Below are 24,535 nucleotides of genomic sequence, written 5' to 3' on the forward strand. Positions count from 1 at the left end.
AATCAATTTCAAAATGTAATCGTCAATTTATCATTTTCTAGCAACAATATAATCATGTAGATGAACTTTAATTTAATCTCAAGTTTTAAATTTCATCCTCCAAGACTCTAACCATCCGAAGTAGTTGACTACGCCCATAGAATTTGTACTTGAAGCTCTTATATTTCATTGTAACATGACCAGAAATTACATAAAATACAATTTAAACCTTACAAAATTATAACTCTAATTATTCTAATGCGTAAAGTATAGGCCAAGATTCTTTTTAAAAGAAAAAAAAAATAAAAATAAAAATAAAGGTGAATAAGTATAAATGTATAAATTTATCCAATATCATGCCTTATTAGTGATTTCTATTTTTCCTATTGCGCGGTGTAGTATTAAACTAACGATGTCAAACATAAAACTAACGATGTCAAACATATTGGCCTAATTATCGAATTGATGGAGCAGACTATGATTTTTTTTTATTTTTTTTATTTAATGAAGGCTAGAAAAAGAGAAAACATTAGAAGACCCTCCTCCGAAGAAAGCTCCTATTGCATGTAGCACACTACGAATAAATAATTAGGTTTTTAAAGCTCATGTAAATGAATGAACGGGATATGTATTATAAGCTTATAGTATTCATAATACTCCATATTAAGTTAGGATTAAAGACAACACTTTTTTTTTCTTCTTTTTTTTCTTTTTTTTCTTTTTTTTTTTTGGGTCAAGATACAACACTTCAAATCTTTAATGGAACAATTTAGAGCATTTGGTTAAAAAATAAAAGTCAAAAGTAAATTAAGGAAATTAACTCACTTTAGCTATTCACTTATTCATGACTTTTAAGGATTTATTTAGAACAAATCAAATTACAAAATTATACAGTACTAATGAGAATGCATCATAATGATACTTATGACATTGATGAGAATGCCACCAGCCATTATAATTTTTAGGCCAATTATTATCATCAATGAATAAGGACTTTATTTTAATGCCACATAGCATAACAGAAAACAAACATTCATTACTATATGTAACAATCACAATAATTCCCTCAAATAAATTTGATGAAGGATTTGAATCAGCCTATTCACATCTCTTATATGCGAGTTAATCCGTTAGTTAAATTATCATAGGCCTCATTGGGAATGGCAACGGATCGACTCTAAATTGTCGGATCTGGACTAGGTCCATGATCCGAATCCGGGTTCAAAACGGGTCCAATATATTTTGCCTAATTTTTTGCAATAAATGTAATATTTGGGTCAAAAAATGCATTTTAAACTTCCGTTAAGGTTATTAATTTTCACCTAAGTTAAAGCAAACCAAAACCAACTTAATTACATCCTGTTCTACCTTTGAACATATTACTCGTAATTGATACAATTTCATATGGTATTTGTGGGCTATTAAATTGAATTAATATGGGAAAACTTAGAAAAGAAAACGTGTCAAATATAACATATGTTGACAAATATGACAATACATCAGGCACTATTGTTGCCGAATGTTGATCTCCCAAAGTAGGGATAGATTCTGTAAATTCAGCAAATAAGAAAGATTGTAAAAGCCAATCCAATAAAAATAAGAAATATATTCACATTATGCACGCAAATTCAGCAAAATCAATCAAAAGAAGCACACGGCAGAAAAAGCCAATCTTCAGGTAAGAATCACTGTAAGAACAGATTTTAAAAAAAAAAAAAAAAAAAAAAAAAAAAAAAAAAAAAAAAAATTAAAATCCTAAAACTCTGTTCAACGGACCTATACACGTGTGTAAAAAATGACATAGAAAACCAACATAACGGGAACACAAAGAACCTGCTTATTCCCGCCAGTATTTCCAGTATAAAAGTAGCATACAGTACAATGCAATCGGTAATGCCGAATTCAATCCCCCAACTGCATTGTACTGCATGCTACCGAAATGTTAAACCTTTTCCTACTACCATATTTTGTCACTGAAATGATCGAAGCTCCAACGATTCACGAATCAAATAGCAAGGCCAACACCGAGGAGCTATTATGGAAAACTAACCTAGAAGACCCACCCGGCCACCCCCTCCCCCAACACTCTTTTTGTTTTTGTTTTTTCTTTCCCTTTTTACCTTCTCTGTTTATAAATTCTACTAGTTTGACAGATGCCTAGAGATATGCTCATCACTCTCATGACATTGAATTGTCTAATTACAATCACCCATGTCAGGTGGAAGCTTACTTGCAATTGCAACACAAAACAGATCATTCTACCGACAAGGCCTCAACAACAAGAAAGAAAGTTAAACACTCGAGCTTGCATCAAGGCTAAATATTAAAATCTTCATCAAACACCATTTCCTGCATCATAATTAAGAGAATTGTAAGATAAAATAGGAACTGAAGGTAGATCAATCTAGTCTATTATTAATCTGAAGGGTATGCAGTAATAGACCTTATCACACACTGGGCAAGTTTCACTTCTTTCCATCCATTCTAGAATGCAGCAAAGATGAAAATGATGCTCGCATTTAGTAAGCATCTTTGGATTCTCTTCTGTGTACTCTGCAAACAAAACCAGCAACAGGAATGTTGGTGACATTTAAACAAAACCTGATTCATTAACAAGATCAGATATAACACAAGCTTAAAACTCTACATATAGAAAGAAATGAAAGTCAACACTCAACTAAAAGGCTGATATCATCATCTGTTGACTTTAAATTTTTAATACTCCCAACATTCTACGTATAATGAGCTTCACACTCCATTATGATATGTCCCCCAACTGATTTCACACTTCCCTTCAGTATTACAGACTTACAGTAGTTTAGATATTACATTTCCCTCCCCCTCCCTCTTTCTTTCAACCTTTCGTTCTTTACGTAACAATTACTCTTAACTCAGCTTCCAGCCCATATATAAAATCCATTACAAGAAAGGAAGTAAAAATGAAAGAGCTACATGCAATTGTTACCTTCGAGGCATATAGGACAATCTTCTTCTTCTATGATTGTAAGATTCTGTTCGATCGGCTTCTTAAGATCATCTTCAGAATCCTCAGATAAGGTAAGTTCCACGACAGATTTTGTTTTCTCGTCTATTTCTTTTTTCTCTTGATTTTCTGAAGAATCAGCATTGTTCTGTCCTTCCTCAGAACCAGAATTTGCTATTTCACTTGTTGTGTCAGTCTTGGTAAGATGATTCTCTCTACCATGTGGGGTTCGAGGACGTCCTAAATCAACATCATAAGGAATAGGAGCCGGAGGTGGAGTATATGTATCTGGACTTGATGTGTCTAAATTGGTATCAACCAGCAGTCCTCCTGCCAGTCCGGGAGGTATTCCACGGTTAGCTGACAAGGGTTCACGCTCCTCAGACGTCCTGGGGCACTGAAGAAAGTTGAAATTGTTGAAATAAAATTTCAAAGGTTACTACATTATATTGATATAGGTAAAGATTAAGCAACCTGCACATATTGCTCCAGACGTCAAAATTGCAATAGTATTTGAGCATTTTAATGACTCCGAAAGAGAAAATCTGACATGACCAAGATAACAAATAGGAATTTTGAACTAGGAATGATGGACTTTAAAGTTTAAACCAATATATATTCTTCAGGAACCTCTAAAGTGTAATTTGTAGAGGTGGTGAGAGAGATTGTCTATATTTATATCAGGGTCATCGAGTAATTGTTCCTATTCAATTATAAATACAGAAGTACTAGGCCATGGACTTGACTGTAGCTGGGCTTGTCAAATAATTACATACACTAGCAATAAATTAACACCATAGATAAACATTTTCTTATGAGAACAAGCTAAATTGCAGATATACCATCTAACTTTCTTCTTTCCAAAGCAAAAAAGTATATCACCTAGAGCTACAGAAGGTCACCATGCTCAAAACATTCAATATCATCGATCCAGGTAAAGATAGTAAATATGGCTGGATGGGGGCATACTAGAAGAACTGAAGACAGTTTGGGACTCATCTGAAAGCAAGAATACCCCATGATTTTAGTAACAAATCATAGTTACAAAAGGCTTCCACTGTAATTATCACCCCGTTCATTAACAGCTTTGTAAATTCTATATTCATATTAGCATGCCTCATTGTAGCTTACTTGAGCTCTAGCTGCCTATTCTTCATCAAACCCAAAATATGTTCTCTATCCTAGGCCACATATCTTCCACATCACAACACAAGAGTGTTAGTCACCATGAGTATTTTGATATTCTCATTTCAACAGGATTTGCTTGCAAAAATTTTACCGTATTCAAGAATTTTTCTAAATTATTTGGATTTGTATTTTTTTTTTCTTAAAAAGAATGTACAAAAAGACAGGACAAGGGCACGACAACTACAGAGACTGCTAATTAGGCCTAAGTCACAGAGTTCACAGTTTAACCATGATAGTGACCAACAAAGCACAAACTTAAAATGTAGCACCTGTTTACCCCCTTCCCCAAAAAAATAGAAAAATAACTGCACAAGACGGTGCCCTCTCAATCATCAGCTGGACAGCTGGTGCTAATTCATACATCAGAGGTTCATCTAGTCACCAGTTTGCTGAGTCACCAACTTCTTTTCAAACTAATAATTGGGAACCTGAACGTGATTCTCCCAGAGTTTCAATAATCTTTTAAAAACTTGTGAGTTCACATGTCACACAATTCCACCCAAAAAGAAATTTGACTCTGAATCTTAAACACAAACTATATTGCATAATGCCAGCAAAATTTTAACCTAGTTACTTGCACAAATTAAAGGAGCTGTTAAAGTGCACTGTGTAGATTTAAAACAAATTAATAAATACAAAATTATGATACAATGAACTAGCTAGTACTAGCAGAATTACTTTCTACAATAAGTACTCTAACAGTCACAAACTATGACATTTCCATCTTATTGAACTACAGCATAGCATATAATACTCTTAACCAAAAGATGACAACATTGTTAAAGTTATGCTGATGCATCAGGCTTGGAATTGCATTATTAGCTCATTCTGATTTCCTCCCTAGACGATGACAGAACTAGATAGGAGACCTATAATTGTGAATTGGAACTGCCAGTTTTAATTTATTTTTTTTAAAGGAAAAAAAAAAAAAAAAATGGTCCAATTATTTTATAGGAGAGTTGTATTCAGAATGATATTTCTTACATAATAATAAGTCGGGGTCCTAACTGGTTCAGATCTTCTAGACGAAAAGCAGCAACAGCAACAACCTCCCATTCTCTCACTTATACTTTATTATCCACTTAAAATTATATACACCTGGAGCATCACTAGTCGTCTCCCTGCACAAAAGAATACATTTCACGCACAAATTTAAATAATGCATTAAGAGAAGAATAACAGCAGCATCCCGGAGCAATTTCCGCCACAGGCTAGATCCAAAGAGGTTAAGATGTATATAATCTTACTCCCACACTACATTGCGTGAGGAAAAGCAGAAGGGGGCAACACATACACAAATTAAGCATCATCAAGACTCAGCAGCATAAGACATTCATCATAGTATGCACATCCGAAAAGATCAGATCTATAAACCCTACAAATTTTAAAATCCATGATAAAGTGCAGAACAGATGTCAGGATACTTTGACATTTTAAGGCTATGAAGCTACTCAACAATCAAAAAATTTATTTTTTCATTATGTATAAATATATTCTGATTCAACAGAAAATCATTAAAAACATTAATAAAAAAATACAATCCTACGTTATACCTCATCCACATTCCTTCAAACTAGCACTATAAATCTTCATTAATCCTTTTATTATATGAGGATTTGACTTTTTGCTAAAATGTAATGTATAGTCTATTATGCCTGCTGTCTAAGTCTCTAAGAATTAATTAGCTACAACATGTAGCTGAAGAGTTGCTTGACAACTTGACAAGATAATGCTAATGTCACGTGAACAGAAACGATTCCATAAAGAGAAATGATTCCGCTGGAAGAATCTCATACTAAATGTCGGTGGTTTCAATGGTTCCCCTCTATATTCTATCTGAAAATTAGAGGAAGAATAATTTGAGGAATCTGAAACCCATAATCATGTTTATCATTGTAGGACCAACCAGAACTTATCGTGTTTTTGAAAGCCCACCTATAGATTTATGAATCAAGGCTATGCGCTGCTAAGAGCTCCATTACCAAAGTGATTTACACAACGACATACTGGTATGCCATGTACAGTGCTAAGTGTAAGAGCCAATGAGCCAGAGGAGAACCAATACACAGTCAAAAGATCACACTAGCTCCTAGGAGCACCCCATCATGGAGATGAGGCATGTCATTACCCGTCAAACACGCAAATATTTCTTGAGCAAGCAATAACTTCCACTTCACAAGTATTTTCTCAAATTAATACTTCTTAGCGATCGACATTACTACTAACTTGTTTGACAATTATCCATTTAATAGATCAGGACACAAGTTCACTTTTATCATAAACACGGTCAACTTTAATCATCTTTTCTACTTTCACTTTCTTATTATATCTCTTAAGTATTTTTAAATTTTTATTTTTTTGAAAGGAACCTTGGGTACTATATAATGCTAAACTTATTCACATAGAACTCAAAAACTAACTAGACCATCAAAGTCAAACATTAATTTTGAAACAGTTATTAACTTATATTACTTCGTTCCTTCATTTCACCTAAGTACCCATATTTGATACTTATTAGTTTAACAATACTCAATACTAAAACATGGATTTGCCTCATAGACGCTCCATTTAAGAGTAAAGCCATGCAAACTTTTCAGGAAATGGCTTTCGCTGACACTTGGACACATACTCGTGTCCAACACTTCTAACCAAGAGTGAGTAATGTAACTAGTGCCAATGCTGTCACCGCTTAATTCTTTTCTTTGCGGTATCCAAGTCGTTTTAATAGTTTACAAGTTACAAACAACAACCGAAACAACAACTAATAATTAAATTGACTGTGAGTGTGTCCTCACTCCTCTACCTTAACATATTGCCAGGACAACAAGGGTTTGTCAATCGTCATTGCAAGCCTTTTCCGAAACTAAAAATAACATTTGAATGATAACTTATAAGTTCATGATACAACTACAAACTGATTGTATCATTAAACTTTCTAAGTCTCAAAACCAAACGTGAAAAACTCGTAACAATACTGAAGAATCCCTAAATTATAGTTTCAGTAGATTAATCTAAAGACGCTATAATTCAATCACACAATTGTACCAATTACTCAAACTTTAGCTTATTAATTTCAATCATTGAGCAAAGAACAAAGATCATACACAACAAACTGATACATCAGAAAAAACAGAAAATTAAATTAATAACAGCCAAAAAAAAAAAAAATTAGACTAGTCAATCATCATCTGAAAAACTCGGACAAATTTAGAAATTTCTTGCTAAAAAACAGTCAGCAAAACCTTATCTCCTCAAACCAAAATTACATCAAAATCATCAACAAAATTCCGCTAATCATATCAGATAAACCAAAAACAAAATCAAAACCTAAAAACAAAAGAAAAAACAGGTATAAATCAAACCAAACATCTGCTACAACCTGCAAATTCAATCAAGAAACACGCAAATAGAAAAAAAAAATAAAGAAATTAAACATAAAAATGAAGAAAAAGTAGAAATTAAAAAACCTGATAAATTGAAAAATCGTCGGAGAAGTATAGTAGAGGAGATAGAAATCGAGTGAAAATATCGGCGGTATCGTTAGAGCTGACGCTTTAGCTTTGCTTCCCTCTCTTGTATTTTTGTTATGTTATTGAGAGGAGAGAGAAAGAGAAATTAGAATTTTGTTCAGCGATAAATATAAAATTGCGTCAATATTGGAGGAGTAGATGTGTCAGTTTAGAAACTACGTGGAATTTTTATATTTTTTTTAAAAAAATTTGATTATTTTTGACTTAGCACTTTCAATGGGTTTGGAAATTTGGAATGGACACTTGTATAATTGTATTCACGCAATTTTGACTATTTCGTATTTTACACTTGAAAATCGTAAAAAGTTAAGAAATCGTTAAAATATAAACACTAATTTCGCTGATTTACGCGTATTTTTGTCATGAATTCCTAATTTATACAATTTTCAAGAGTGTATTTAATTCTTATATATAGCCCTTAGGGCTACATATAACCCTTTTATTTTTCAAATACTCGTATTTAGGTTACTTTGATTTTTATTTTCAACTTTTTGCATTTTACTATGGTAACTAGTCATGTCCAAGGTAGCTTTTTTTCTAAAAAAAAAGTTATTGGCAACATATGTAAACAAATTTTTAGGGTCAATTAACATTAATAAGGGGAAAAAAATACTAAAATATTTTAAATGGATAATTGTTCAAATACTACCCATAAAAGTCAAATTATAAACTCACATAATGAAATACTTAGAGGCATTTAAAGGTTAAAAGGTATGGATACTTTTTAAGGTGTTTGGTTTAATAAATCTATTGTGCACCTAACTCATCTAGAATAATCGGACCATATGCGATTATTCAATTTTTATACTAAATGTTCAAAGAGAAAGTTTTGTGTGAGTCCGTTTCACATGAGTTCAGTTTATAATGCATAGTCTCATCCCCTATCCACTGTCAGCTCTGTCATTGCCTAGTTCCTGTCGGCAGCCGGCGACCTTCTCCCTCCCAGGTGCCGACGACCTTCTGAACGTCGATGGCTTTACATTCTCATCGTTGCTGCTTTTCTTCTCATCTTCACCGTACCATTTCCTTCACTTTCCAGGTTTTTTCTCTCTCCTATTTTCTGCTACAACTGCTATTTCATGCATTCATTTCCGATTTGTATTGGTTTATATTCTCTGCAGTTTTTTAGGTTTTCAATTTGTTTTGTATGAATTTGCTTCTAACTGCTAATAAGGTTTTTATTATGTAATATCTAACCAATATTATCTAATTTCTGATACTTATTATATAATACCTCACCAATGTTATCTAATTTCTGACACATATTATCTAATTTAAGATACTTATTACGGAGTATATAATATCTACCCATTATTATCTAACTTCTGATACTTATTATCTAATACCTAACCAATATTATCTAATTTAAGATACTTATTACGGAGTATATAATATCTGACCATTATTATCTAACTTCTGATACTTATTGTCTAATACCTAACCAATATTATCTGACACTAATTATGTAATTTCTGACACTTATTATCTAATATCTTACCATTATTATGGAATTTCTAACAATTAATTTTATTTTTTTTATATGATTGGACTCACATGAGTCCGTTCTACACCATACTTTTCCAAGTTTCAAAAGTATAGGGGTGGTTTAGTGTTCAAAATTTTTTTATATTAAATGTTCAAAATTAGCAATTGTTCATATAATTTTTTACTAAATTTTCAAAAGTATATGTGTGGTACATTACAATTGTTTAAATATTTTTACTAAATTTTCAAAATTTGCGATGTTCGAATTTTTTACTCAAAATCTTTTTACTAAATGTTCAAAAGTATAGGCGTGGTACAATGCGATTGCTCGGATATTTTTACTAAATATTCAAAACTTGCAATGTACGAATTTTTTTACTAAATGTTCAAAATTTGCAATTGTTAAGATCTTTTTACTAAATGTTCAAATAGAAGAATTTGCGAGAGATTCCATTCTAAAATTGAACCAAACACATGGTATGGTATTAGTTCCAACCCAATATCACTTTAACTTAATTCTTGATTCCAAACTCATACCACTCTGCGAACCAAACGCCTCAAAGGTATGAAATATCGATATGGGGAATAAAGATAAACAAACATTTCTAAGATATAATTATCTTTACACTATTTATAAGTGTTGAAAAATTGTCAAAATAATACAAACTTTGAGCGATACGCTAAAAAAAAGTCAAACTTTTGATTATTTCTAAATAATACAAACTTTGGGAGGTTTCCGCTTTAAACAAGATATTTAACCTGTAACCTTAATGACCGGTCAATTTATTTAAATTTTTTTTAATAAATTCGTTTAATAGTTTAACTATGTTTAACAATTCCGGCGCCGGCCAGCCGCTTCCGAACACATCGTCTCCGGCCCCGACGCTGACCCTTCCCCCCTTGTCAGGCGTACACATCTCCTACTTCCCCTGAACAAACAATTCGACCCTCTCCCCGAAATCTTTCTCCTTCCCCACGAAACCCCTCAAAATATCCCCCCACCACCGAAAAACTCTCACCGGACCTTCCCCACCATCTCTAGGGTTCCGATTACAGTTTTCAAAGGTGTGGGAGATGGGTTTTAGGGGGTTTTGTGGGCAGAAGAATGGTAGTTTCGTGGAGAGTTAGTGGTTAGGGGGAAGAGGGAAGGGGGGGCGTCCCACGACAGAGGAGAAAGGGTCGGCGCCGACGTCGGGGGAGAGTGGATCTAGGCGTGACCGGCGGCAGAGGGCAGGGGAAGGTTGGCAGCGTGGCTAGGTTGGGTGTGAATGTTTTTTTTTTTAAATAATATTATTATTTATAATAATCTTTTAAAAATAAAAAACATAAAATAAATAAATTATAAATCAGATTTAAAGTGCTCAACCAATAAAATTTTGACATGTGTCCCGTATAACTTCTAATCAAGTCACTAACTTGTTACAACTTGTTTTAGGCGGAAACCTCTCAAAGTATGTATTATTTAGAAATAATCAAAAGTTTAACTTGTTTTTAGCGGATCGTTGAAAGTTTGTATTATTTTGACAAATTTTCCATAAATGTTTTCTCATACGGAGTACCTTTTAAAAGGTAGGATACACTTTTTAGTATTCGTATTTTATGAAGAAATGGAGCAAGTATTTAAAAACGGAGGGAGTACCTTTTAAAAGGTAGGATACACTTTTTAGTATTTTATAAGTATATCATCTTGATAGAGTATAAAACATATTCCCGGGCCTCAACCATCAGCTTAAGCTTTTGGTTGAGTTGGTCCTCTAACATGGTATCAGAGCCAGCGTGACACAAAGGTCACGGGTTCGAATCTTATCCACCTCCCACTTTCAAGTGGAATATTAAGCACAGGGTATGAGGAGGGCCCATGTTGCATCCACACTTCTAGCCCAACGGGCTCTCGGGTGAGGGGGCATGATAGAGTATAAAACATATTCCTGGGCCTCAACCATCAGCTTAAGCTTTTGGTTGAGTTGGTCCTCTAACAAATAATGTAGTATACGAACTATTTATAGACTTATAGTGCGAGTTGATATTTTGTAGGTTTGGTAGTTGACTAGTAATGTTTTCATTTTTCCGGTAGAGATTTGTGAGAAAAACAAAATGACAATGAGCTAAAATTCGAACTTTGAAGAACACAATTTCGGATTGGGTAACTGGGATACATTTTCTTTTTCTTTTTTTGAAGAAGGATACCTTTTTAAACAAGGTGGATGTAACAGACTAACAAATAGATACGGAGTAGTGTATACTCCCTTAGTCCCTCTGCTATTTTTATAAATAAAACGTTTTTCTATGCTCGTATATCATGTAAATGTTTAACCAATACAATATTTAATCATCAATACGTAAAATTATAATAATTAAATATTAATTTATTTATTTTAATAAGTAAATACAAGACTATTTTTCTTATGCATAAATCACTAACAATATCAAAAATAGATTAGGTATATAGTGCAAAAAAATTCAATACATTTCCCTTTAAAAATACGGAAGGAGTAATACTCTAAAATGATTTTAGATACAACAATCTAATCTAAGGGCCTGTTTTCTTACATTGAAATTCAGTTCAGTTCAGTTCATTTCAGTTCATTTCAGTTTAGTTTAGTTCAGTTCAGTTCAGCTCAGCTCAGTTCAGCACAGTTCAGTTCAGCTCAGTTCAGTTCAGCTCAGCTCCTAATTTCCTTCTCTTATAAAATATTCATTTCAGTTCAGTTCAGTTTAGTTCAGCTCAGTTCAGTTCAGTTCAGCTCAGTTCAGTTCAGTTCAGCTCAGTTTAGTTCAGCTAAGTTCAGTCAATGAGAACAAGCCCTAAGTATGTCATATCTATAAGAAATAACTTATACTTCATACAAAATCATATAATTAGCCGAGTTAACATATATTAACATGAATAAAATAAGTTATAACGTTCAATAACTACATAGTATATTATAAATATGTTCTTTGAAAAATATTCTGTATTTCAGACCAAAATATAGTGTGTTTTTTTTTGTTATTAAATTCAATAAAACTACATTCTTTAGAGGTAGTAAGTACTTTATAGTGGGATTAGTGGGTTTGAATGTAGTAAGGGTCTGTTCTCATTGACTGAACTCAGCTGAACTGAACTGAACTGAACTGAGCTGAGCTGAGCTGAGCTGAACTGAACTAAACTGATCTGAGCTGAGCTGAACTGAAATGAAATGAATATTTTATAAGAGAAGGAAATTAGGAGCTGAACTGAACTGAACTGAACAGAACTGAAAATAAACGTATGAGATCATGCCCTAAGTGCCCCTATGGTGGGCTTTATTCTAGTTTTTGTTTCTTTTTTTGAGTTCAGCATGGTACATTAGTATAAGTTATTTCATGGATAAAGATTTGTGCGAGTTTGAAAAAGAGGTTAATGTTTTGATTACAACCACGTGACCCATACAAAAATTCTCTTCACGGCTACAACAAATCGATAGATGGACTCCTTTTTCAAAGAAGATTGTAAATCATAACGATATGGAATATGATATGAAAATATACTATTTGCAATGACGATTGTAACTCTGCTAAAAGAATGTTTTTACTTAATCAATGTCATGTATTTATTAGGTTTAAATCTCTTTGTAAATGTCATGTGATTTTTATTTATATATCATTTTTTTAAAATGCCATTAAAGCTTAAACCATCATCATGCACATTGTATACTGTAATCAATCTGCACTTTAAGCAATTTGGAGAAGTAGAATAATCATGTACAAAAATAAATTAGGGATATTATGGTCATTTCATCTAATAAATGAGGGATAACTTTGTCATTTTATCTAGAGAAAATATAAGTTTATAACCTTAAAAAACAAAAATTGTTTATCAAGGGGTGTATATGCCAATTATATCTAACTTTAGGTTAAATGTCATTTTTCTCTCCTCCTTAAACCTTTTGGTATTTTTTGATTTTCTCTCTCCTCCTTCAACCTTCAATTTCAATGGTGGAAATCTGAAACCCAAAGTCCCAAACCTAGAAACCACTTATACCTACCACCTATGTCAGTTCAAAATGTCGTCGTGAATGAAAGGTTTTCCCTAAAGGGTTGATATAACCCTAATTTACACTATAATCTAATAGGTTATCTTTTTGTTTCGCCGCGAAATGGCCATTGTTGTTGAAGAAAGAGGAGGACTATGGGAAGAAGAGGAAGACGACGGGACGAAGGGGAAGGCTTTTGTGGGTTTGATCGGCGGAAGGCAAACAGGGTGTTGGTGGTTGTGATGGGTTTCGGATGGTGGTGGACTAGATGGTGGCTATGGTGGTGTTGCCGATAGAAGATTTGAGAAAAGGTAGGAGAAAGAAGATGAATAGTAACAAACGGTGAGTTAATACCGTTAACTCCAAAAATCTATTCAACTTGTCATAGTGGCCCACAAACAATAAAAATATATTTTTTTAAATTAAAAACACAATTTTTAATGCAACTTATTTGCAAAAATTAAACATAATAATTTGTTCAAGCTTGTAAATTGGGGCTTGATCTTTTATCTACTCCCTCCGTCCCAAATTACTCGCAACGTTTTGACTTTTTACATTATTCACACATCTCACTTTGACCATTTTTTTTCAGCTATTATATAAAAGTCAATATAGTCATGTAAGATATTATTGGCTCTATTTTAATGTATAGTTTCTTAATATAAGTTTTCTATAGCTTTGATAAATGTATAATAAAGATATCGGCGGTCAAACATATGCATCGGCAAGCGTGTCAAGTTAAAATGTTGCAAGTAAACTGGGACAGAGGGAGTATTAAGTAAGGGTAGTTTGTCATTAAATATTCATAAAGCCTATATTCTAAGGGTATGTTCACTTCAGCTTAATTTCAATTCAGTTTAGTTCAGCTCCAATCAGTTCAGTTCAGTTCAGCTCCTAATATCCTTCTCTAATGAAATATTTATTATTCAGTTCAAATCCAATCAGATCAACTCGATCAGTTCAATTCAGTTCAGTTCAATTCAGTTCAGCTCAATTCAGTAAATATGAACATGCCCTAACCATCTAGACGTGGCACATCTTTGTTGTAGAGTATAAGTTTATATAAACTCTTTTAGTGTACAATTGGGTCATGAACCTCTATAATACTTTTATAAAGACTAGCCTTGACCAAGAAATTCATTTGGTTTAAAGTTGTTATTAGCGTTAATTAGGAAAAATATGTAAATAAATATTTTTTAGGGGTATAAATGTCCACACGCTATTTTTAAGATTTTTTTTATTTTAAAAAAAAAAAAAAATTATGTAAGCAAATATGTAAATAAATATTATAGGGACATAATCGTTTCAACACTATTCATAAAGTGGGGTCATCTTTTAAAAGGAGTAAATATGTAAATAAACATTTTTAGAGGCATAATAGTCTCAACACTATTAATAAGAGTTTACTTATACTTTTAAAATGAGATAGGAATACTTCGTATCTTTAACTGAATAATACTTCGTACTTTATATGATTTTAATTCAGATTTAAAATATACTTGTAATTTATACTTTCACAAAAACTCATAAATATCCTTTTGAACCCTCAAATTTGAAGGTTTTTTTAATTTTTTTATGTGACTATTAGTACCCTACAACAAATTTTCAAACTAAAATACTCATCATTATCCAAACAACTCGATATTTTTTGCAACAAAAACAACTCGATATTTCAAATTTCATAGTATGTAACTATTTTATATTTAATATTTCTATCACATAGGGGAATTAAAGTTATTGTTCATACGTAGTATAAGTTGTCCTATACTCCCATGTTATAATCTAGTACCATTTTATAAGGTACTGTTTCCGTTTGTTTCTGTTCTCATTTATAATCTTGACGCTTACAGTTAGAGAAATATTCTAAATTCTTATCAAAATATTAGAAAAAACATAGTGATATATGGATTTTTGTTCTATATGATCAGAGATGCATTAATTCATAAGCGTGTACACTCTATATAGTCGAAGCAAAAAGAACAATGGAAAATGGTGGGAATATATGTGTTAATCCTATCATTAATTGTTTTTAATACAAATTCTTCTTCGAACTTGTAAGCTCTCCTCCTATTTCTTTTACATAAAGTTTTTACGTAACCACTTCAATTACATTGACCTGAAGTTTTTATTGGCCTTATTACCACTACTAGTCCACTACCCAAGCTATTACTTAATAGTGGCTTGACTGGCCTGTGGCCTCCATTACAGTGGACAAGCCTGTGACCAAATCACTGAATAAGTTGCTTCTAGAGGTTCAAAGCTTGGCTGTTTCTCGCGCGTTGAGTAACGCGGATTGAATGGCGAATATGGTGGCTACGATAGAAGGCAGGTAGACCTTTAGGGGTGTTTACTGTTAAAGAGGACAAGGAATGAAGGGATGTTAATAAAAACTCGATGGGTATAAGCATCATTGTTATGCTAGAACTCTTTCTTCTCAATTAGTTTAGTTCATGATTTTGAAAAAATCCTTACCTATAGACCAAGTATTACTTGATAAGAGCAAGTCTTACATGAATTTGTCTTGCATTAACTAGTCAGCGTTGTATCCATACATTAATTTTTCCTTAATCAAAGTTAAAACAAAAGTAACAAGGTCATTATACAAAAAAAAAAACACCAACAATCTAAAGATGGAAAAAACAAGGAATTAGTGTGTTAAAGAACAAATTATCTCTCTCTCCAATTAGTTAAAATTACAAGTAATTAATTAAATCCAATGGCCCCACTTTTTTTGTTGGTTCAATTATTATTGGTGTATGCCGTCTATCATAAAAAGAAGAGCACGGTTCACAATCATAAAAATGAAAAGTAAATAGGAAAAAGAAAACACAAATTATAGCCTGCCTACCAAGTAATTTGGAGTATGTGGAAAAAATAAGTCAAAAAGCATCACTAAAGTAAATTATATACTGCATAATACATGTTATCAACCTGCAAATCTGCAATCTCATGCCCAAATCTAGTCTAGCATTAGAAGACACAGAATCATGATTCTCAAGAACTTGAATATATGACAGAGAGAACTCAGGTTATAAATATTAACTGGGCCTTCTAGCCTACACACCAGATTACAAGGTTAGAATCCGAGTCGAGAGCGAGTTCTAGACAGCTACGGTAAATGAACTAACTCTCTCCAAAACCATGGTCTTTCAGTTAGATTTAATCTAAAAGTTAGGCTAAGATTTATGTATATATATAATATAATTACATAGAGCATTTTCTAGATCAACACCTGGATATTTTCACTCCCTACTTCTGTTACTGCTCCTCAGTTTCTTGGCTGCACGAATGAAGTCTGCAATCACTTGTACTTCATCAACTTGCTGTAATGTCAAAATAAATCAATGATTAGTAACTGTGATAGTCTGTCTACTGAACAGCAGCTATAGCATTATATTAGACAGGATGAGAATCCTAAATCAACATAAAAAATAAAAAAAAGAACGAGGAATTGAGTGAAAAACCTGTGAAGCAAAGTGGCGCTGCACTATATTAACCATCTGCTCCTTCGAGCTAGAATTCATGCTCCCCTGGAGGATTTGGTAATCAAAATCAAGAATATTAGGCAATATTGTGGATGTCTGAGTTTTTAAAAAGATTGATGAATTGTTTAGGGGGTATTTCGTATATGAAACTAACCAGGTGAAACCGGCTCAAATATCTCCACAGTGAATCACTTCCGAGCTTTGCAAAGTCCAGCCTCTGGCAAATTCAAGAACAGGAAAGCAGGCATTAGGACCACATACTTCATTACACTTTGTATTATTAAAAGGAACAATACCCTAATTATATCGTTAAACCTTAATTTTGATATTCTTTGTGGCAAAATTTCAGGACCACATATAATCATGTAATTTGATTTATAACAATAACAACATTATTTCCAAAGATCTGCATGACAGGTTTTTTCCATTGAACATTTGAACATAGAATTAATGTAGGGCCCAAAATATCTTAAGTTAACTCGCAATTAGATATAATACAACCCGCGACATGAGGATTGTGCAAAAAAACAACAAAAAAAACGATGAAACAGGATGAGGCATATAAAATAAGCTTTTGTTCCCCATCTTATGTATCCAATTATTCCTACAGTGGAATTAGTTACAACCACTTAGCAAAGTAATGATATACCTACTTGTCCAAAGGTAAACACTTTCAACTCTCTCTTCCAGACACAAAAGTATGAATAATAGAATGAAATCCAATTGAAAGAGCTATCTCGACAGCAGTCAAAAAAAAGAAAGATGTGGACAAGAATTTAATATACCAAAGAGCGGGATCATAAAAATTTATGTTAATAGCTCAATTACCCCTAAAAATACAATACAAGGTCATTTTGTTATTAATGAAAATTTTGCACTTTATACCCAGAATGGCCAAACATATAAAAGATTTACGCAATCTTATCAGAAATAGAGCAATTACTGTGACCAACATCTCAGAGGGGTGTTTTTGGGGTCATAAAAGACAAATAGGGGTGTTACTAGGCATCGACATGGACCCTTTTATGTTATCGGAATTGTGATGAAAAGAAAATATACTTGTGAGTTTCTATATCCCCAACATGATTTTATTAAGATGAATTAATAGAGGACTCATATAGTCATATGCACCCTAATTCCTTATATCAACTCTCAACCGAATTCGTTGCTCTATTGCTATTTGCTAATATGTGCTATGCTAATATACAATGCCCACAAAGTTCGCTAAGCATCTTACACAGTTAGAGGTATGAATGTTGGAGTGGAGTTCCTTCAAGCAATTCCGGTGGTTTGACTTAGCGGAAGCTGTCGGACCCCATGGTCTAGTATGGCGCACTCTTGGTTTGCTCACTTTGTGGAACTCCATACTAGCTGCAGCGTATTACCAGCAATCAAAAAGTAGAACACAAAAGCACTTTAATGCTCATGTATACATTTAAGGAGGAAAGAAGCTGAACTATTGCTGTAGCTTACCAAAATCATGGTCCTTTTCTCCAAGATCAGAGCTGCTACTTGAGTGATCAAGCTCATCATCTTCTTCATTACCCGTAGGGGGTTCTAGAACACTCAATGCATTCCGTTGCAGCTTCACCTCAATCCCATTCTTCAAGACCTACAACAAATCATGCAATTCTCAATAATCACAAAAAAGAGAAAGCAACAATGTTGCTTTTCCACACCCAGTAAGCAACCAGCAGGCAGAGAATAAAAAGAAGCTAAACAATTCATTCATATACCATATAATAAATAAAAGCAAAGCTTCAATGAACATTACAAAATGCTACATAGTTGACAAAGAATGACAACACTTTTTGGGTCTTTTCACCGCGCTATTTTTAAAATTTTCTTTTTTGGAAGAATTTGTACAAACTGTCGGTCCAAATGACATATTAAAGTCTTCCCACTACAAAAATCATGCCATGCCAGAAAATGATTAGCATATTTAAAAAAAAAAAAAATCAATTTAAACAAAAACTATAACAGTAGTAATCATGCTTTACTCGTAAACGACAATCGCCTGAAAGCTTTTCAGCGTTACTTTGATCAGAATAACGTTTCAGTATTCGATCATTTTATCCTCACTAAAATCACAGTAGGGAATAAAACACAAAGCCAGCTGATTTCAGGACACCCCGTGCAAAATGCTATTTAATATTCAAGAATCCAACAATACCCTGGAACATTATAAATACGGATATACCCCTATGTATAAATTAGTACAAAAACATTAAGAAATGCATTTCCTACAGAAAACAACTAATCACAAATAATACGAATCTTAACAAACACAAAAGAACATTGTACTATTTAGTATTTATAAAAATAACTCGGGTCGGGAATTATATAAACTCCAGCATAAACTAGCCGGTTATATTGATTTATTTAGTACAAAAGCAATAATAAAATTCAATCATTGAAGAAGACAAACAGTAATTACAAACAATGTATGAATCTTAACCAACACAAAAGTTGAATATACTGTATTATTTAGTATTTAATCAAACTATATCATAAACTTAAACAATGTGCATAAAACCAATCCTAAATAATAGTATTAGAGTTATACAATAAAGTATTATAAGTAAGAAATTTTACCAGCCAATGCCAACCACCAAGACCAACAGCCTTCTTAACAACACCTTGTAAACCAACTAAAACTGATTTAGTTCTATTATTTCCAGTCACAATAACTTTTGTGTGCCTTGGTAATACTGAAAGCTCTTCATCCCCACTTTCTTCTCTAAATGGTGACATCACCCTTGATGCACATAGCTCTGATTCAATCATTTTCTTCACTTTTTTTTTTTACCCAAATTTACTTTCTTGTCAACGAATTAATCCAACCCTAAATCACCAATAATCTAACCCTAAATACCCTCTATTTCTAAATTTAGCACTAATTGGATTTTGTACCAATTGATCAAACAATCCCAATACACAATTAGATCCTATTTCTCGACGAAATTGAATCGAAGTAATTGCTACCCTAATCACAATCCATAGCCTGATAATCTCCAAAGCTTCAAATTGAATCCCAGATCAATTTTTTCTTTTTTTGTCAAATTTACCCCAACTGTACAATAAGTTACCAGTTACCACTTATGGAATGTAAGAAACCCAGATGCTGAGAATTTCTGAGAGTCAATTATAATCCCTGAAAATGTATAACAGATTAAATCAGATTAATATCATTAATCATATACGGAGTAAACTACATTATTGAAAAATAAATTCAAAAATAAGGTATGATTATGGTCTGACCTGGATTCATAAATGACTGAAGCTCAATCTAACTAATCATTTCCAATGAGAATAAATGAACTTCTTCATCTTCCTTCAAAATCTGCATGCACTTAAAAAATAAAAACAGTACGGAGTATTAATAATTAATCATAGTAGCTAACTACTCCGTATAAGAAGAATTCAGAAGAACAAATTCATTCATAGAAATTTGAATTTTAAACCCATTGATCAGAATTTCCCAGAAAAAGAAAGCACATGAATCAAGAAGATGATTACACAAACCCAAATTCCAATACATCAAAAGTTTTAAAAAAATGACATTACTTCAAAAAGAAAGGTTTTGAGAAACACCCATTTTTGTCAAATTCAATGCAAACATTTAAAAAAAAAAAATCAAAACCAACCCCAGAAATTCAAAAAAATCAAATAACACAAAACCCAAAATTATACCTCATAATGTAGCAATTACAGAGAATAGAACAGAATGCAGGAGGATGAAAAAATTATTGTAACGGATCTATTATTAAGAAGATGAAAAAAAAAATATGGAGTTTTTAGAGAGAGAAAATGAGAGCAGTTACTACATGAAATTTTCTCTCACTAAATCAAAATAAAAAAAAAAAAAAACAGTAAAATTAAAATTGAAATAATAATAATAATGAGTGAGAAGTGAGTGAGAAATAGAGGAGAGAGAAAGAGAAGCACGCACTAAATGCTTACCAACTGCCATGGGAACGACCCTGTAATTATCGTACGGCTTATTTGGCTTTATTACCGGCTCCACCTGTTTTTACCGGCTATTACCCGTTCACGCTCTTTTAGTCTTTGCTTTATTTCCCGGCTTCTCGGCTCGGCTTGGCTCGGCTGTGATTTTTTTTATTTTTAAAAATGGAAAAATAAAAAAAGGATTTGGCGTTTTGTCCACGGTGTCTTTTGCATTGGGTGATATTTCGGTCAATGGTGAGTTGCTTTGTTTCTGTATAGGATCCATTTTTTAAAAAAATGTAAAAATAAGTTTTTTTTTTTCCTTTCTTTCTTATATTCCGGATTGAGGAAAGAAGAAGCTAGATTTTGGCTTCGCTTTTTCTATCTTTTGTTAAATCCAATTGCTTCCTAGGATAGATATATTTTGTACACAGTCTAGTGTCACTAGATAAAAGTTGGGACTTTATTTTATTTAATGTTTTGGCGTGGCTTGGTTGATGACTAAGTGTTTAGGTGTGGGGCCAAAAAATATATATATACACAAAGTACTCCCTTCGTTTTTTTTTAAAGGCTAGAGATGAAATTCCACGGAGTTTTACAAGGCTTGATTAAAAAATCGTATTTTATAAGATGTTAGTAGGATAAATAAGGTTATTAGGGGCCGTTTGGTTGGGGTTAATCATCAAAGGGAATGGGAATCAACTACCCTCATTCCCTTTGTTGTTGTTTTGTTAGCCTATTTTTCCCATTCCCCCAAACCCCTCTAAGTTGATTCCCCACCCCCCTAGGTATTTCCATTCCATTCCTGAGCCACCACCTCACCACCATAGCACCACCCTTTTGCCTATCCTCACCATCGGAAAATCACTCACCGCCGCACTGCTCCTCCCCTGACAACCGCCCGCCGCACCGCTCCTCCCCTGAAATTCGTTGCACCGCCTCCTCCACCCTTCCCCTTGCCCCGCAAATCTGCCTCCTTCCTCGTAAAACTTCCTACATCCCCTCAAAAAACCCTAAAAACACTTCTCCCTCCCCTTAAAACCGTCAACCGCCTCTCCCACCACCCTCCGAGCCCTAGGCGAGGGCTGGCCGATGGGTTTTATAGGAAGTGAAACTAGTTTCTAGGGTTTTCTTTGCCTAAGGGAGGTATTTCGAGGGAGGGATGAGTCGTGTTTAGGGCCAGCGAGGAGGGGGAGGGCTGGCCGATGGGTTTTACAGGAAGTGAGACTAGTTTCTAGGGTTTTCCTTGCCTAAGGGAGGTATTTCGAGGGAGGGATGAGTCGTGTTTAGGGCCAGCGAGGGATGGGGGAGAGCCGGCGAAGGTCGGCAAGGGGTGGTGGAGGGCTGGCGAAGGGCGGCGAGGGGTTTGGTGGCCGAGACAGATGAAAAATTTAATGAAATGTGTGGTGGTTGTGGTGGTGGTGGTATGGTGGTGTGGTGGTGGGATTGTTTCCCTTAGTTTTAAAAACAAACAACAAAGCAAAACTAAGGTATTTTCATTCTATTCTATTTCATTCTCTTTGTTCATTCCATTCCGGTTACCCTGTATGAACCAAACGACCCCTTATTTTATTAAAAAAAAAAATAAAGTTGTGTGAGAGAAACTAAGGAAGTGAGACCATTGGAGAAATGATAAATCATATAATAAGAAAGAGTTGGAACATAAATGGATAAAGATATATATTATTAAATTGTAAGAAATTTCTAAAAACGGAACTCTAGCTTAAAAAACGGAGGGAGAATTTTATATATATATATATATATTTTAAATGTGTTATACTTTGACCAATATACTCCCTCCGTCCTATAATATACTCCCTCTGTTTTTTCCGTTTTTAAATACTTGCTCCATTTCAATTTTTTGCACTATTCAAAGTTGTCGACAAATAATTAACAGATGTGGTAATAACATTTAACCAAATATATAATACTCCGAAGTATAAAATCAAGTCAAAGTTGATATGTAAACAGTATAAATGTCAAATTGATGCACTTATTCAAATACATAACAAGTGGATTTTTTAGTTGATTTCACAATTATGCAATCCTCATAATTAAATTTACATTTGATTGTTAGTCTTGACAATGACATTAAATATTTAAGGCCTCATGATTAATAAGTTCAATTTTTTTTTTTTACATAAAGCCAAATAGGAGCTACCAAGTTCAATTTACAACTATTCGTTTTCAATTTCTATAAATCATAATAAGTTCAAATAACTAAATCAAATGATAACTTAATTCAAAAATATTGAGCTATTAATTGGTTTACTTGACATGCTTGAGTATATATGGTAGCATTAACATTTTACATTGATTATTTTAGTTACCCAGTAGTTTGACCTACTTATCGATCTATTACAGTTTAAATACGTTTCACCAAGTTGTATATTTGTATTTGATTAATATAATGCGTCATTTCAAAAAGTAAAATTATTTTGATAACATGGCCAATCATAAAATCTACCCTATAAATCTTATATGTAGGTAAACAAATGCAATAATTCATCAACTCTTAGGGTAAGTTTATTGCAAGTCTTGTGCAAAGTCTCAACATGAGTTTATTCTTGCAATAAACTCATCAAAGACTCATGTGAGTCTTACATGGAGTTTGGAAAATCCAAACCCATGTCACGACTTTGCAAGGCCAATGAAAATTAGCCACCTCACCAACCAAAAGTTTACAATAATTTTTAAAAAAATAAAAAAAGATATTTTACAAAAAAATAAAAATATTTTAAAAAAGATTAAATGAGTTTGGAGTGAGTCTTGGGATAATGTGTAAATTTGGAGAAAGTCTTGTATGAATCTGAATAATATAAAAGTACTCACCCTTAACTGCTACAGAGTAAAAATTTGCAAATTATGGATTGGGTACTTATTTTTTTCAAAAAAAAAAAAACATAAAACATAAAAAAAAAATAAAAAAAAAATAAAAAGGAAAAAAAGTTAATCTTCTAGTAAGCCTACTTAAAAAAAAAGAAAAAAGTGTAAATAAGGAAGAAAAATGGGATAGAAGAGAGTAATGAATGAGGCGGGTCATAAATAATTGATGTGGGTTTGAAAAATGGAGCCCACTTTTTTAATAATATTAAATTAGGGTGATAATTGGGCGCAAGGCGCCAGTGTTAGTGTACGTATGTTCACCTTACCCACGTCCGACAACGTAATCAACGGCCAAGATCTTCTCCCGCCTTTATGTTCCTAGCTACTAGTACGTCGTTATCTCCCTCTTAAGGGCTTTTTCGTCTTTTCATAAGTAACTACTATCGGCTCGGCTCGGCTCGGCTTGTGGCTTTCTAATTTTGAGAAGAAAAAAAAGGAGGGAGGGAATCCCAAGAAGGACAAAAGAATGACGTACACGTGTCAGAGGACCAGCTGTCGGATCTTATCCTAGCAAATATACTTACTGTTTCAATTTTTGGGGAGGGAACTACCGAATGCTACTAGAAGCTTATAGTTTTAAATTACTCACTCTGTCCTTAAATTACATTTCTATTTCTAACATTTATGCCTCACATAATAAAGAGAAGCAAGAATGTAAAAAATTGGAGAAAGTAATAAAATTCTTCATACTCCATATATATACTCGGTATGAAAGTAGTGGGATGAGTGAAATAATAAAAAATTATAAAAAAGGAAAAGTAGTTGAGAAAATGTGAAATTAATAAAATAATTTGTATGATTTATGTTGGGTTTACTAGATCATAGGAATTAATTAAATATTGTAAAAGTTTTCAAATAAAAAAATGAAATAGGTACTTAAAAACGACCGAAAATGAAAAATGGAGTAAATATGTAAAATGAGGGAGTATTATTTATTCCATTTTTATACAATTACACAATGTGAAGTTTTAATTGCCTACTTTTTTTAGGCCTGTTCTCATACGTTGAAATTCATTTCAGTTCAGTTCAGTTCAGCTCCTAATTTCCTTCTCTTAT

The 24,535-nt window shown here is 33.0% G+C and overlaps 2 protein-coding genes across 3 annotated transcripts; both read right to left on the minus strand.

Moving 5' to 3' along the window:
- Positions 1 to 1,564: 1,564 nt before the first annotated feature.
- Positions 1,565 to 7,764, minus strand: LOC145592015 (putative E3 ubiquitin-protein ligase RHB1A). The gene is made up of 5 exons (XM_081648484.1): positions 7,618 to 7,764; positions 5,135 to 5,271; positions 2,945 to 3,359; positions 2,423 to 2,532; positions 1,565 to 2,328 (listed from the first exon to the last, which is right to left on the minus strand). Exons 2-5 carry the CDS (start codon positions 5,204 to 5,206, stop codon positions 2,296 to 2,298), a joined length of 630 nt encoding a protein of 209 aa, XP_081504610.1. The 5' UTR covers positions 5,207 to 5,271; positions 7,618 to 7,764; the 3' UTR covers positions 1,565 to 2,295.
- Positions 7,765 to 16,169: 8,405 nt separating this feature from the next.
- On the minus strand, positions 16,170 to 20,477 carry LOC145578393 (uncharacterized). 2 transcript variants are annotated; one of them, XM_081635715.1, is made up of 8 exons: positions 20,339 to 20,477; positions 19,907 to 19,988; positions 19,241 to 19,799; positions 18,119 to 18,257; positions 17,883 to 18,016; positions 16,800 to 16,862; positions 16,625 to 16,690; positions 16,170 to 16,483 (listed from the first exon to the last, which is right to left on the minus strand). In XM_081635715.1, the coding sequence occupies exons 3-8, from the start codon at positions 19,430 to 19,432 to the stop codon at positions 16,403 to 16,405; spliced, it is 675 nt and encodes a 224-aa protein (XP_081491841.1). In that variant the 5' UTR covers positions 19,433 to 19,799; positions 19,907 to 19,988; positions 20,339 to 20,477; the 3' UTR covers positions 16,170 to 16,402. The 2 variants fall into 2 exon arrangements, with proteins under 2 accessions (XP_081491841.1, XP_081491844.1); XM_081635718.1 differs by having other exon boundaries at positions 19,907 to 19,997.
- Positions 20,478 to 24,535: the final 4,058 nt, after the last annotated feature.

This window comes from Chenopodium album, chromosome 2 (assembly GCF_948465745.1).
Source record: "Chenopodium album chromosome 2, dcCheAlbu1.1, whole genome shotgun sequence".
Classification (NCBI taxonomy): Eukaryota; Viridiplantae; Streptophyta; class Magnoliopsida; order Caryophyllales; family Amaranthaceae; genus Chenopodium; species Chenopodium album.

Excerpts from the sequence above, each read along its gene's own strand:
- LOC145592015 (XM_081648484.1), bottom strand. The coding sequence starts at position 5,206 with ATGGGAGGTTGTTGCTGTTGCTGCTTTTCGTCTAGAAGATCTGAACCA. Across the intron at positions 2,533-2,944 it reads TTGTCCTATATGCCTCGAAG|AGTACACAGAAGAGAATCCA; the intron begins GTAACAATTGCA and ends TTTTGTTTGCAG. Across the intron at positions 2,329-2,422 it reads CTTGCCCAGTGTGTGATAAG|GAAATGGTGTTTGATGAAGA; the intron begins GTCTATTACTGC and ends ATTATGATGCAG.
- LOC145578393 (XM_081635715.1), bottom strand. The coding sequence starts at position 19,432 with ATGATTGAATCAGAGCTATGTGCATCAAGGGTGATGTCACCATTTAGA. Across the intron at positions 18,017-18,118 it reads AGAAAAGGACCATGATTTTG|CTAGTATGGAGTTCCACAAA; the intron begins GTAAGCTACAGC and ends AATACGCTGCAG. Across the intron at positions 16,691-16,799 it reads ATTTGAGCCGGTTTCACCTG|GGGAGCATGAATTCTAGCTC; the intron begins GTTAGTTTCATA and ends CAAATCCTCCAG.